The 12,982-nt window shown below is 53.6% G+C and overlaps 1 protein-coding gene across 4 annotated transcripts in view; it reads left to right on the plus strand.

Annotated features, from left to right (window-relative positions):
- DPP3 (dipeptidyl peptidase 3) overlaps nucleotides 1–12,982 on the plus strand; it is a 29,985-nt gene that overhangs the window by 9,528 nt on the left and 7,475 nt on the right. For all 4 annotated transcript variants that reach the window (XM_082748485.1, XM_082748486.1, XM_082748488.1 and 1 more), the window contains exons 5-16: nucleotides 135–209; nucleotides 809–902; nucleotides 2,823–2,953; nucleotides 3,066–3,196; nucleotides 3,277–3,335; nucleotides 6,426–6,620; nucleotides 6,801–6,913; nucleotides 7,206–7,298; nucleotides 8,606–8,668; nucleotides 8,768–8,892; nucleotides 9,008–9,128; nucleotides 10,238–10,417. In XM_082748485.1, coding sequence (XP_082604611.1) covers nucleotides 135–209; nucleotides 809–902; nucleotides 2,823–2,953; nucleotides 3,066–3,196; nucleotides 3,277–3,335; nucleotides 6,426–6,620; nucleotides 6,801–6,913; nucleotides 7,206–7,298; nucleotides 8,606–8,668; nucleotides 8,768–8,892; nucleotides 9,008–9,128; nucleotides 10,238–10,417 — 1,380 coding nt within the window. The remainder of the gene's footprint in view (nucleotides 1–134; nucleotides 210–808; nucleotides 903–2,822; nucleotides 2,954–3,065; nucleotides 3,197–3,276; nucleotides 3,336–6,425; nucleotides 6,621–6,800; nucleotides 6,914–7,205; nucleotides 7,299–8,605; nucleotides 8,669–8,767; nucleotides 8,893–9,007; nucleotides 9,129–10,237; nucleotides 10,418–12,982) is intronic.

Below are 12,982 nucleotides of genomic sequence, written 5' to 3' on the forward strand. Positions count from 1 at the left end.
TTGTGTTACAGTTTTGTCCCCTGGAAAGAGATGAGGGGGCAGGGGAGAGGCGGCTGGGAGGAGGGGTGGGAGCTGGAAGGAGTGTGTCCCAACCGCGGCAGTTCCTCCTTCCCACCTGTCCCTTGCCCCGACAGGGAATCACCACCTACTTCTCTGGGGACTGTACCATGGAAGACGCCAAGCTGGCCCAGGACTTTCTGGACTCACAGGTTTGAGGGTTAGGGAACGTGGGATGGGGGTTCACAGGGTCCCCTTGCCACTGGCACCCACTCTGGGGTCTCAGCTTGGGTCCAGAGACACAGCATCCTGAGCGTTTGAAGTAGGAAAGACTTGGGAATCCTTGTCTAAGAGTTGGCCTGGCTCCAGTGAGGCAGATGTTCCCAGATGTGCCAGGGACGGAGCACCCCCCTGCCGCCCGCCGCAGGCTGGAGGCCTTGGTGACAGAATGCGGGCAGGACAGCGGAGACCTCAGAGCCACTTCGGTTGGGCTCCGGAGTCCACTTGTGGCGTTTACCCCCCCAGCAGCTGTGTAAGCAGTTTCCGGGTCTGCTGCATCGCCTCGCCCTGGGTCAGCACTTAGTAAACGTTGGCGCTCAGTGCCCAGAGCAGAACGTCTCCGAGAGCCCGGCCGGGGCTGCCCACCCGCTCGCTCCCCTCGCCGTGGACTCAGTCAGGCTCCCCCGCACGCCCCAGCCTGCTCTGCCTGCGGACCGCCCCTTCCTGGTGTGAACCCCTTTCCCTCCTCCCGCCTTGTAGCCCGCTCTGGACTTACTCTTCTTCCCCCAACCCCTGCCCTGGTCTTTTCCAGAACCTCAGTGCCTACAACACGCGACTCTTCAAGGGCGTTCTCGAGGACGGGAAGCCGTGCTACGAGGTGCGGCTGGCTTCGGTGCTTGGCGCAGGTGAGCTGCTTCCCACGGCCCTTCTGCTCCCTCCTCAGCACCTCTGCCCCGGGGCCGGGACCGGGCCGGACTCAGGGCAGGGCTTAGTGGGTCCTGCCGGGAGTGACAGGCACGGTAGTCACTGCAGACGCTGACGGTGGACTTCCTGCCGCTGTGGTCACTGCTGTGCAGGATTTCTCTCTCGGCCTCCGGCCTCCTCTCTCTCACTTCATCTACGGCGTGTTCCTCCCACACGGGGCCTGATAGTCACCAGCCTGGCCACTCCAGCAGAAAGAGGGCCCTGAAAACCCCGTGTTTGTTGTCACATCTGCTGTCCAGAACTTCGCCCGGTCTGTCCCCTTTCCCACCTCAAAGCCCTGCCTCGCATCTACACCTGACGAACACCTCACTAGCTACTCCAGGACCCTGCCCGGTCTTTCCATGACTTTCTTCCCCTTTCCATCATCATACCCAGTAGCTGTGTGGGCATTTTGTTGTCACTGTTGACGCGGGCTTCTCAGGAGGACGAATTGTGTGTTTCACTGACCACGGCCCCCCAGTGGCTAGCACTCGGCAGAAACTCAGATCTTTGGTGTGGGACTAGATGAAGATGGCACCCGATCCTTTGGTGGGGGGCACAGAGCGTGGCGGAGGGAAAGTTTAGCAATTGGCACGTTGTTGGGTTTGACTAAGGGAAAGGACGCCGGGTCCATGGGACTAGGAATCGATTACGCTGCAATGTAAGCCGAGCCCATGCTTCCGTATGCTCTGCTGTGTGCAAGACAGGGTGCGAGAGGGAGGCTCTGGGGCCCGAGTGCCGGTTGTGTTACCTCCTGCTGTGTGCAGCTGCCCCCCACATTTAGGGACATAAATCCACCTCTTCACACTCGCAGACTCTGTGGGTCAGGAATCGGGATGGGGCACGATCAGAACAGCTTGTGCCTGGTGACAATGACTGGGGCCTCAGCCTGGGAGACTCAGAGGCCAGGGTGCCATCAGCAGCCAGAGGCTGGAATCCCCTGCAGGCGCACTCATCACACGCCGTCAGCTGGGACCTCCGCAGGGGCTATGGGCCGGGACGGCCCACGTGGCTTCCTGACGTTGCTCTTGTTGGCTGGCCTCCCTGAGGGAGCCTGCAGAGAGAGCCAGCCAGAAGCTGGACCCGCTTCGGCAGTCCCTGGTGTCACTTCTGCTAGAGTCACAAGCCTGCCCAGCTTCCAGAGGAGGGCAAAGAGCCCCCGCATCCCGGGGCATGTCACCTTGGGAGGTGGGAGACACCGTGCTGCTCTTTTCTTTTTTACGACATAACCTAGAAGTGTATGGTCAGGGATAACAAGCAAAATGCAAGAAATCACCACAAACACGAAACAACGTAAATTTATTCTGTTGCTGTTCTGGGGGTCCACAGTCAGAAACAAGACTCCGGTTCCTTCTGGGTCCTCCAGGCGGCAGTCTGTTTCCTTGGCTCTTAGCTTCAGGAGGCTGCTTGCTTTCCTTGGCTCCTGTCCCGTCCACCTCCTGCCCTCTCTCCAGCATCTTCTTTCATCCCGTCTCCTACTTCCTGTTCACCCTCTCATTTCCTTATAAGGCTCCTTACATTTCGGGTTGACTGTCTTTCTAAATACATTTGCCACCCTGGATTTGAATCCTGCTCTTGGCAACCTTTGGAAACTTACTTTACCTCTCCGTGCCTTAGTTTCCCCATCTGTAAAATGGAGATAACCCCCCAGAGTAGAAGTGAGGCTTAAATGAGTTAACTATATACATAGTTAATATATATATATATACACACGCGTATATATATACATTTTTTTAAAATGAAAGTTTACACCATTTCTGTAGGCAGTGGGGAGTCATTGAAGATCTTAGAGTAAGAGCGTCATGGTGAGAAGCTTGCTGGAGTGTCTTAGCCTTTTCCCCAAGCGATCCTTCTTCCCTCAGAGCCTGCTCTGCATTCTGAAATGACTTCCAAGCTGAAGAGCTACGAATTCCGGGGGAGCCATTTCCAGGTGACTCGGGGGGACTATGCCCCTATCCTCCAGAAGGTGGTGGAGCACCTGGAGAAGGCCAAGGTAGGGCTGGCTGGGGGCTGAGGGTCGCAAGCTCCAGATCCCTCTGGGCAGCTAAGACATGTGTTGCAACGAGTGGGTGGCCTGAGGCTGACCGGCCCCTGCTCACCCCCAGGCGTATGCAGCCAACAGCCGGCAGGAACAGATGCTGGCCCAGTACATAGAGAGTTTCACCCAGGGCTCCATCGAGGCCCATAAGAGGGGCTCCCGCTTCTGGATACAGGACAAAGGCCCCATCGTGGAGAGGTGAGGCATCTCCTGGCTCTGCACCCTGGCTGCCCCGTCCTGCCTGCCCCTCTTCCATCTCTGCCCTTTGCTCCCCCCAGTTACATCGGGTTCATCGAGAGCTACCGAGACCCCTTTGGTTCCCGTGGAGAGTTTGAAGGTAACTTCTGGGAGGAGGGGGGTCAGCTTGCAAATGCTTATCCCGTCTACCCTGAGGGTTCTTCCCTCCGCCCTTGGCAATAGTAACACAAATAACGAGAACCAGTGTGGACGATTGATCAGACACTGGGCACTTAGCTACAGGAGCTCATCTGGACACTGTCCTCCCGTGACAATTGCTATCCTCACTTTATAGAAGTGGCTACGGAGGTATAGTTGGTGAGTGGCCAAGCATGGCATCTTGGCTCTGAGCCACTTTGCTGTGCTGCCTCTGCTGTCTGATCCCGGCACAGGCTACGGCCATTCCAAGCCCAACTTTGCCGCTCACCCGCTGTGTGACCTCCCCAACTGGGTAAACCCCATGTCTGAGCATTGGTCACTCCCTTCTGGGTGTCGTGGGAAGAGACATTGCTCAACAGATTTCCAGGCACATAAAAGGGTCCTGGGTGAACGGGAGCATAATTGCCATCATGATAGTGAACTTGACTTGGCTGCTGTCATCCCAGGGCAGGTGGGAGGCGGCCCTGGCCCCGCCCCATGCCTATAGCCATACCCCAACTGGACCCACTTGTGGGAAGCAGGCATCTAGCCTGAGGAGTTAGATTTCTGTACAAAGCCTTATTTTCCCCAGCCTCTGGGGATAGAGTCTAGAGCATCCAGTTTCTAGAAGCCAGAGAGATTGGCTTGGGAGGAGAGAGGACAGGCCCCAGCAGCCAGTGGGGAGCTTAAATCTAAGCCCAGAGATGCAGGCCCAGGGCACATGTGTTTCAGGGACCAGAAGGGAGGACAGATGTGCACACCTGCAGCTTCTCTGCCTGGGTCCTGATTGTCCAGGCCTCTCTGACAGCCAACACCCCAGAACCTCTTGAGCAGCCTTGATCTCAGAGGCTCCCCTCTTTACCTAACTCACTGTGGTTATTAGAAAAGTAGTCCAGGGGCGCCTGGCCGGCTCAGTCAGTAGAGTGTGTGACTCTTGATCTCGGGGTTGTGAGTTCGAGCCCCACATTGGGTGTAGAGATTACTTAAAAATAAAATCTTAAAAAAAAAAAAAAAAAAGGGAAAGTCCATGTTCAGGGTCACAAATTTTGGAAAATATACTAAAAATATCATCCGTGATTGTTCCCACTTTAAGGTTAGAATTGGGAGTGTACATTGTCAGGGTTTTTTTCCCCTATTTATTAATTTATTTTTGATAGAGTGCAGGGGGGCAGAGGGAGAGAGAGAATCCACAAGCAGACTCCCTGGCTGAGCCTAGAGCCCCATGTGGGGCTCAATCCCAGGACCCTGAGATCATGACCTGAGCTGAAACCAGGAGTTGGCCACTCAGCCAACTGAGCCACCCAGGCACCCCTGTTTTTTTGTTTTTAGATAGAGCTAATAATGCTTTAAAATGTGTGTTTGTGTGTGTGATTTAAAAATCCATGCTTGTTGTAAGTAATTGGAATAATATAAAAGTATGTAGGATGAAATGTGAAATCGGCCCCCTGTGCCCCTCCTCTCCAGAGGTCAGCACAGTTCACACAGTTGAGTATAGGTCTTTCCAGAGCTTTGTTTAAGCACACACGTGAAACTTAACTTATCCAAGTAGATGCAAGTATGTTCTATGGATTGTACTGCCACCTGCTTTTTTTCACCAAATAGTTCAGGTATCTTTTCATATCAGTACATATAGACCTACGATGTTCCTTTTAGTTACTTTTTTTTTTTTTTTTTTAAGTAGGCTCCACGCCCAGTATGGAGCTTGAACTCATGACTCTGAGATCAAGGGTCACGTGCTTTACAGACTGAGCCAGCCGGACTCCCTCCACCTTGTTCTTTTCATTTTCTATTTTTTTATTTTTAAATTTTTTTAATTTTTAATTTGACAGAGACAGAGAGATCACAAGTAGGCAGAGAGGCAGGCAGAGAGGGAAGAAGCAGGCTCCCCGCTGAGCAGAGAGCCCGATGTGGGGCTCAATCCCAGAACCCTGAGATCATAACCTGAGCCGAAGGCAGAGGCTTAACCCACTGAGCCACCCAGGCGCCCCATTTTTCTTTTTTAAAAAATTTTTCTTTTTTTATTTATTAGAGAGAGAGAGCGTAGGCAAGTGGGCGGAGGAGGGGGCAGTGAGAGAGGGAGAAGCAGACTCCTTGCTAAGCCGGGAACCTGACATGGGGCTTAATCCCAAGACCCTAGAATCATGACCTGAGCTGAAGGCAGACGTTTAACCCACTGAGCCACCCAGGCGCCCCCTCTTCTTTGCTATTTTAATCATCCTGTCTTCCTGACCTGGTATGTCAATTCTACCTGACACAGTGGCTCCAGACAGGGAGGCTTTGCCAGGTCTAACCCCTTGGCCAAGTTAATCCATTCTGTGCAGGATCCTGACCATGCAGTAGTCTAGGCCGGGCCTTTCCACAATAGAGTTCCTGTAGGGGTCCCAGGAATTACACCAAGAAGGGTTCAGTGCAGAGAGACAAAGGGTCTTGCCTGCAGGACTCTTCAGTTTCTCTAATATGCAAAAGTACATTAGGAATCTCTAAGAATTTAGAGATAGAGCATATAGAATTATCCAAACTTATTTGACCAGGAAGCTCTTTCTTTAGGAAGGCTCTCATAGAAACTGCATTTTATGGAGTGCAGCTTTGGTAACAGAAATGGAAGTGAGGCTCTCTAACAACATTAAACCTAAAAAGATCAATCCCAGGCCTCCTGTGCACAGCCTCAGTCACCCCCTCATAAGCCAAATACCGAAGCCTTACAGGAGCGTTCAGTTGCCCCCAAAAGAAGGACATATTTTTTGCTCACGGAGTCCCTTCCACTGGGAATCTGCTCTTTACCCACCACCCTCTATGGGCTCCCTGCCCTCTCCTTTAAGATCCATGGCAGAGATTATCCAATGAAGCCTTCTTTCTGCATCTACCCCCTCCAGTAATCTCCATGAAGGCAGGGCCAGGCCTGGGTCCCTGCTCTCCCCACCGGCCTGCAAAGGGTACTGCAGACAGTGGACATTTTGAAACATGCATGATGGCTGGAGGGGTCGCAGGGTGGAGTGGGGCACAGGACCCCTCCCAAACCCTGCCAGCCCACAGCCCACCTCCCTCCCTACAGGCTTTGTGGCCATGGTGAACAAGGCCATGAGTGCCAAGTTCGAGTGCCTGGTGGCAAGTGCAGAACAGCTGCTGAAGGAGCTGCCCTGGCCTCCGGCCTTCGAGAAGGACAAGTTCCTCACCCCCGACTTCACCTCCCTGGACGTTCTCACCTTCTCTGGCTCTGGCATCCCTGCTGGCATCAACATCCCCAACTGTGAGCTTCCTTAAGCCGCAGCCGTGTCCCCTGAGAGGTCCCCCCTCCCCCCGCACACAGTTGGCCCGGCCACATGCCCCACTCAGTTCTCCATCCCAGCCTGGTCCTCTTGTCTAGACTTCTGATCCGTGGCCCTTGACTTCTGCCCCTTCTCACTGGTTCCCTCCCCACCCTCTGCAGATGACGACCTGAGGCAGACGGACGGCTTCAAGAATGTGTCGCTGGGGAACGTGCTGGCTGTGGCCTACGCCACACAGCGGGAGAAGCTGACCTTCCTGGAGGAGGAGGACAAGGTGAGCACCAGCAGCCCAAGGGTTGGGCGTGGGCCTGGACTAATGGCCGACACAGGAAGACGGGGCCCTGTGACTTGGCTTGTTTGCTCACCTGTCAAACGGTGGAGGTGGTCCCTTCCTCTGGGTTGTTGCAAAGAGGCGATGGGCGAAGTGAGAGTCCCCCCCTCCCCCCCCCCCCGTGGAGCCTGGTGGGAAGGAAGCCACTGGCCCTCAGCTTGGCAGCAGGGGCAGCAGGAGGCCGTGTGGCTGCGGTGGGGCGGCAGACAGCATGGGCCTCTGCTTGTCTCGGCAGGACCTGTACATCCGCTGGAAGGGGCCCTCCTTTGACGTGCAGGTGGGACTACACGAGCTGCTGGGCCATGGCAGCGGCAAGCTCTTTGTGCAGGTGAGAACGCGCCTGCAGCTTCCCTCCTCCATGATCAACCCCACCCAGGATGAAGCCGCAGCATCTTTGCCCTCACCGGCTTCGGATTAGGTGGGGGAAATGGCCCCTAAAGGAGGGAAGTTCCTATCTCATCCTCCCCCAAGATGTCCCAGGAGCCCCAAGGGCATGGGGCCTGCAGGACAGTCCAGCGCAGAAGGGGTGGCTTGGCTCAGGCCCGGGAAGCCTGCCCTGGAGGTGTGACTCAGCTGCAGGGACAGGGAGGCTGTGAGGGCAGTCTCTGCAGCTCCCAGTCCTGAGGCTGCAGCATGGTCTGTCTTGGGACTACTATGCCCTGGAACCCGTACCTTTCCAGATATTAACAAGGAGTGAGTCACTTCTCGCAAGAGCAGCCCCTTTCCTGCCAGCCAATCAGAGTGGCTGGAGCCCCTGTGATGCCCCCACTCAGGGGATACAAAGACGATAGGCAGTTGTGCCAGATGGGATGGCCAGAGGCAGGCACAGCCCGGGCATCAGAGAGAGTGGGGTTCTGTTTGGGTCTGCTCCCTGTGAGGTGGGGCTCCTCACTGAGTCCGGAGGGGCTGGAGGTCAGGACCATTCAGAGAGCAGCTCATGGGGGCGGTGGCTTGGCCCTGAGCCTTGTCCAAGCTTTGAAGTCACGGGGAAGTGGGGACAAATGTGGCCACTCTGTGTCCTTCCGCAAGTCAGTCCTCCTTACTGAGCCTCAGTTGGGCCATCTGTAAAACAGGGACCCTGGCTCCTACCATATGGGCCATCCTGAGGAATAAAAGCAAAGCCCTAGGGTTGCCGACACAGTAGATCCTTTGGAAGTGGGTTTACTGTCAAGAGATAGTGTGCGTGGAGGTTATGTGCTCGATTCCACGCTGGGGCTCATAGTCTCAGCCTCGTTTCCTCCTCTGTGAAGTGGGATAATAGAACCTTCCAGGGGTTGGGGGTGTGAGGAATAAGTGGGTGGTGCGTAAGACACTTGGCACATGGAGTGGATAGTGAGGCCGATGCTTATTGGAGGTAGAGAGTCGCAGGCTGTGGCCTCTGCCCGCATGGGGAGAGGGCGTGGGAAGCGCGTAGGGGAGCAGCAGCCAAGCTTTCTAGCCCATCCACTGGCACATATCTGGAGTCTGGGGTCTGGGTTTTGATGTGGCTTGAGGGTGGGAGGAGGGCAGCCAGGGACAAGGACTCTGGTTTGGAGGCGGCAGCACGTGGATGGTGCTGGAATCCGCGGGCTGAGGCGCTGGGGTGGGGCAGAGACACCTTTCCCTCACTTGCCCCGTGTTCTGATGCTTCTGCAGGACGAGAAAGGAGCATTTAACTTTGACCAGGAGACCGTGATCAATCCAGAGACAGGAGAGCAGGTGAGCACGGCCTCGGCAGAACCCCCATGGTGCTGGGGGGCTGGGCTTGGCTGGGGTGGCAGCTGTTCCTAAGCCTACTTCCTGGGCCTCCCCTCCCAGATTCAGAGCTGGTACCGGAGCGGGGAGACCTGGGACAGCAAGTTCAGCACCATCGCCTCTAGCTACGAAGAATGCCGGGCTGAAAGTGTGGGCCTCTACCTTTGCCTCAACCCCCAAGTGCTGGAGTATGGGCAACAGGCTTGGGGGGCGGGCCTCCCTTGTGGACGGAGGGTATACTGGCGGGGGTCCGCACCCACGCAGCCTCTGACTGCCCCTGCCTCCTCCCTGTCCCTCCGCCAGGATCTTCGGCTTCGAGGGGGCTGACGCAGAAGATGTGATCTACGTAAACTGGCTCAACATGGTTCGGGCTGGGCTGCTTGCTCTGGAGTTCTATACCCCAGAGACCTCCAGCTGGAGACAGGTAGGGGCCAGCAGGGAGCTGGGGGTTGGGAGGAGGCCTGCAGTGGGGTCTGAGGTCAGGATTCTGGGTATGGGGGTGGGACAACCATATCTACCAAAGAGGCACATGAACTGGGTTTAATCCCAGACTCCACTCCTTATGGGGGTAAGTCACACCGTTGGGAGCCTCAGTGTCCTTGTCTGTGCAATGGGGGTAATAATCTCCCTGCCCACCTCTGAGGGCGAAACCAGACCAGCTGATTTTACCTCGGCCGCTCATAGCTGGCTTGCGACAGACTTCCTCTGTGCCACACACAGTTCTAAGCATGTTACCTGAATTAACTCTTTGTTCCCCATGTCAGTCCTAGGACATGGTGCTATTATTACTCTCATTTTAGAGATAAGGAAATTGAGGCACAGAGACATTAAGTAACTTGCTGGTAAGTAGCAAAGCCAGGATTCAAATCCAAGTAGTCCGCTTCCAGAGCGGTTAGCTGAGACCGCTCACTTATGAGATGGGAAATAGGGTTAACAATAGGAGTGTTCTTCAGAGTCACACAAGTACGTTTTGATAAACTTACGTCATCAGTCTTATGTCAGTCTTGTGTTTTAGAGTCAGGAAACTTAGGTCTGAGTCCTTGATCTCTCTTAACAGCTGTGTGACCCTGAGCAAGTCACTTTACCTCTCTGGGGCTATGGTTTGTCATCTGTACTGGGGTTCATGATGCCCGTTTGGTCCCACTGTTGAGTGCAAACAAGATTGTAGAGGAGAGAGTGCTTGGGGACCTGGACTGTGGGGGACCCCTGTGGGTATCTGGTATCATCTGGGGGGTGTTCGGGAGCAGCAAAGGGCACGGTGGTTGGCAAGGGGGAGCACAGGGCTCTGGGACCTGCCTGGAAATGGCCTTCCTGTTTTCCAGGGCAGCCTGCCTTCCCTCATGAGCAGAGAGGGGAGGAAATATGTAAGGGAAGATGAGTAGAGCAGAAAAAGACCCACAGGGTAAGGGAGAATGAAGTAGTAAGAATAACCGACAATTAATTAATGAGCACATACTGTACATGAGGCTTTGGAGCAGACTTTGATAGGCCTTATCGGCATGTAAATGACTCCTTTCTTCTTGGTTCTGGCAGGCCCACATGCAGGCCCGGTTTGTGATCCTGAGAGTCCTGCTGGAGGCTGGCGAGGGACTCGTTACTGTCACTCCCACCACAGGGGCTGATGGGCGCCCAGATGCCCGGGTCCGCCTGGACCGTGACAAGATCCGGCCTGTGGGCAAGCCCGCCCTGGAGCGGTTCCTGAGGAAACTTCAGGTAAGCGGAGCCCTTTTGCCCTCCAGCCTCACCCTGTCTCCCCACCCTCTAGCACTGCCGCGGAGCCTTCTGATCATCAGCTCATTCATTCATTCATTCATTCATTCATTCTTTCATCGGACAAGTGTGTATAAAGAGTGTTATCGTGCGGGGCACTGAGCATAAGCCGTGAGCAGTTTCTTATGTTGTAGTGAACGTATAAACAATAAGTGAATGAGGTGATTTCAAATCATGACAAGAGCTGTGAAGACACTAAAACTTGGTGATATGATAACAAGTGTAATTGGAGGGGAAAAGAATGCAGAGCCTCCTTAGCCTGGGTGGTCAGGGAAGGCTTCTTGGAGGAGATGGCGTTTAAGCTGCAATTTGAGTGCCAGGCAGGAACCAGCTATGAGAAGGTCCGAGAGCAGAAGAAACAAATGCTCAAAGTCTGGAATGAGCTTTGTGGGTTGAGGGACAGAAGGAGGCCTGGAGCTTAGTAGGTGAAGGACAGTGGTCGCATGGCCCTGGCTTCCCTTCCATTAGGAACCTTTGGGGGTTCTGATGTCAGTATTAGCCAGCCATATAATTAGGGCAACCTGCTCTGCCTTGCTGGGCCCCACTTATCTGTTAAGTGGGATACATCCCGTTTCACCTGGCAGGAAGCAAATGACACAACATACTGAGCAAGGAGAATGTTCTGGATCCAAGTCAGTAGGACATTAGATGTGGTCTGTGGGCTAGTAGCATCCACATCACCCAGCAGCAACCTATAAATGCAGATTCCTGCAACCACCCCAGACCTGATTCAGAAATTGTGAGAGCAGGACTCAGGAATCTGCACGTGTAGCTGCCTGCCAAGTGAGTCTGACATTCAGCAAAGTTTGAGAACCACTCAAGACCCACTCTTTACTGTGCAGGACCTTCCTTTGGAGCTGGGTCCTGCCGGCTTTTCTTTTCCTTTTTTTTAGAAGATTTTATTTATTTATTTGACAGAAAGAGACAAACCAAGACCAGGAACACAAGCAGGGGGAGTGGGAGAGGGAGAAGCAGGCTTCCCGCTAAGCAGGGAACAGGATGTGGGGCTCGATCCCATGACCCTGGAATCATGACCTGAGCCAAAGGCAGACGCTTAATGACTGAGCCAATCAGGTACCCCCTGCTGGCTTTTTCAACTGATAGAAGGCCTAATCTTCAATTCTGCAAGGAGTTCCATGATTATACTCACATCTGTTTCCAGGAAGGATTTAAGGCATTTTTTGAAAAAAGATTTTATTTATTTATTTGACAGAGATCACAAGTAGGCAGAGAGCAGGCAGAGGCAGAGGGGAAGTAGACTCCCTGCTGAGGAGAGAGCCTGATGTGGGGCTCGATCCCAGGACCCTGGGATCATGACCTAAGCTGAGGGCAGAGGCCTTAACCCATTGAGCCACCCAGGTGCTCCAGATTTAAGGCATTTTTATTTTTATTTTTTTTTTTTTTTAGATTTTATTTATTTATTTGACAGAAATCACAAGTAGATGGAGAGGCAGGCAGAGAGAGAGAGAGAGAGAGGGAAGCAGGCTCCCTGCTGAGCAGAGAGCCCGATGCGGGCCTTGATCCCAGGAACCTGAGATCATGACCTGAGCCGAAGGCAGCGGCTCAACCCACTGAGCCACCCAGGTGCCCCGATTTAAGGCATTTTTTAATGAAAGATATATGTTTGGCCATTAAAGTAAAAGAAAATTAGAAATTAAAAATTAGGGGTGCTGCCTGGGTGGCTCAGTTAGTTAAGCATCTATCTTTGGCCCAAGTCATGATCCATTGGGGTCCCTGCTTGGCAGGGAGCCTGCTTCTCCCTTTCCCGCTCCCCCTGCTTGTGCTTGCTCGTGCTCTCTCTCTCTCTCTGTCAAATAAATAAATAAAATCTTTAATAAAAGAAAATCAGGCACCTGGTACCTCAGTCGGTTAAGTGTCTGTCTTTGGCGTGGGTCATGGTCCCAGGGTCCTGGGATCGAATCCTGTATCGGGCTCCCTGCTCAGTAGGTAGTCTGCTTCTCCATCACTCTCTGCCCTTCTCCCCAACTCATGTGCTCTCTCTTTGGCTCTGCTCTCTCTTAGATAAATAAAATCTTAAAAAAAAAAAAAATCAGTAGCTGCAGGGGTGCCTGGGTGGCTCAGTCAGTTAAGTATCCAACTCTTGATTTCAGCTCAAGGTGTGAATTCATGGTCCTGGGCTCGAGCCCCACACTGGGCTCTGCAAAGAGCATGGAGTGGGCTGGGGATTCTCTCCCTCTCCCTTTCCCTTTGCTCCTCCCCCTGCTCGCACTCTATCTCTCAAATAAATAAATAAAATCTTAAACAAAATCAGTAGACACAAAATGCAATATGGGTCTTAGATCTGGAATAGAAAAAGGTCATTAATGGGACAACTAATGAAATCTAAAAAAGCCTAGAGTTTAGTTGATAGTGATGCACCAGTTTTGTACAGTGTTAACAACAGGAGAAGCTAGCCGAGGGGCATATACAAACTCTCTGTCCTGCCTCCTGTTGGCATCAAGGTTACCAGCTCTCTGGTTTAAGCTGGTAGGATCCGATCTATCAGCT

The sequence above is a fragment of the Mustela nivalis genome, assembly GCF_964662115.1.
Source record: "Mustela nivalis genome assembly, chromosome: 9".
Classification (NCBI taxonomy): domain Eukaryota; kingdom Metazoa; phylum Chordata; class Mammalia; order Carnivora; family Mustelidae; genus Mustela; species Mustela nivalis.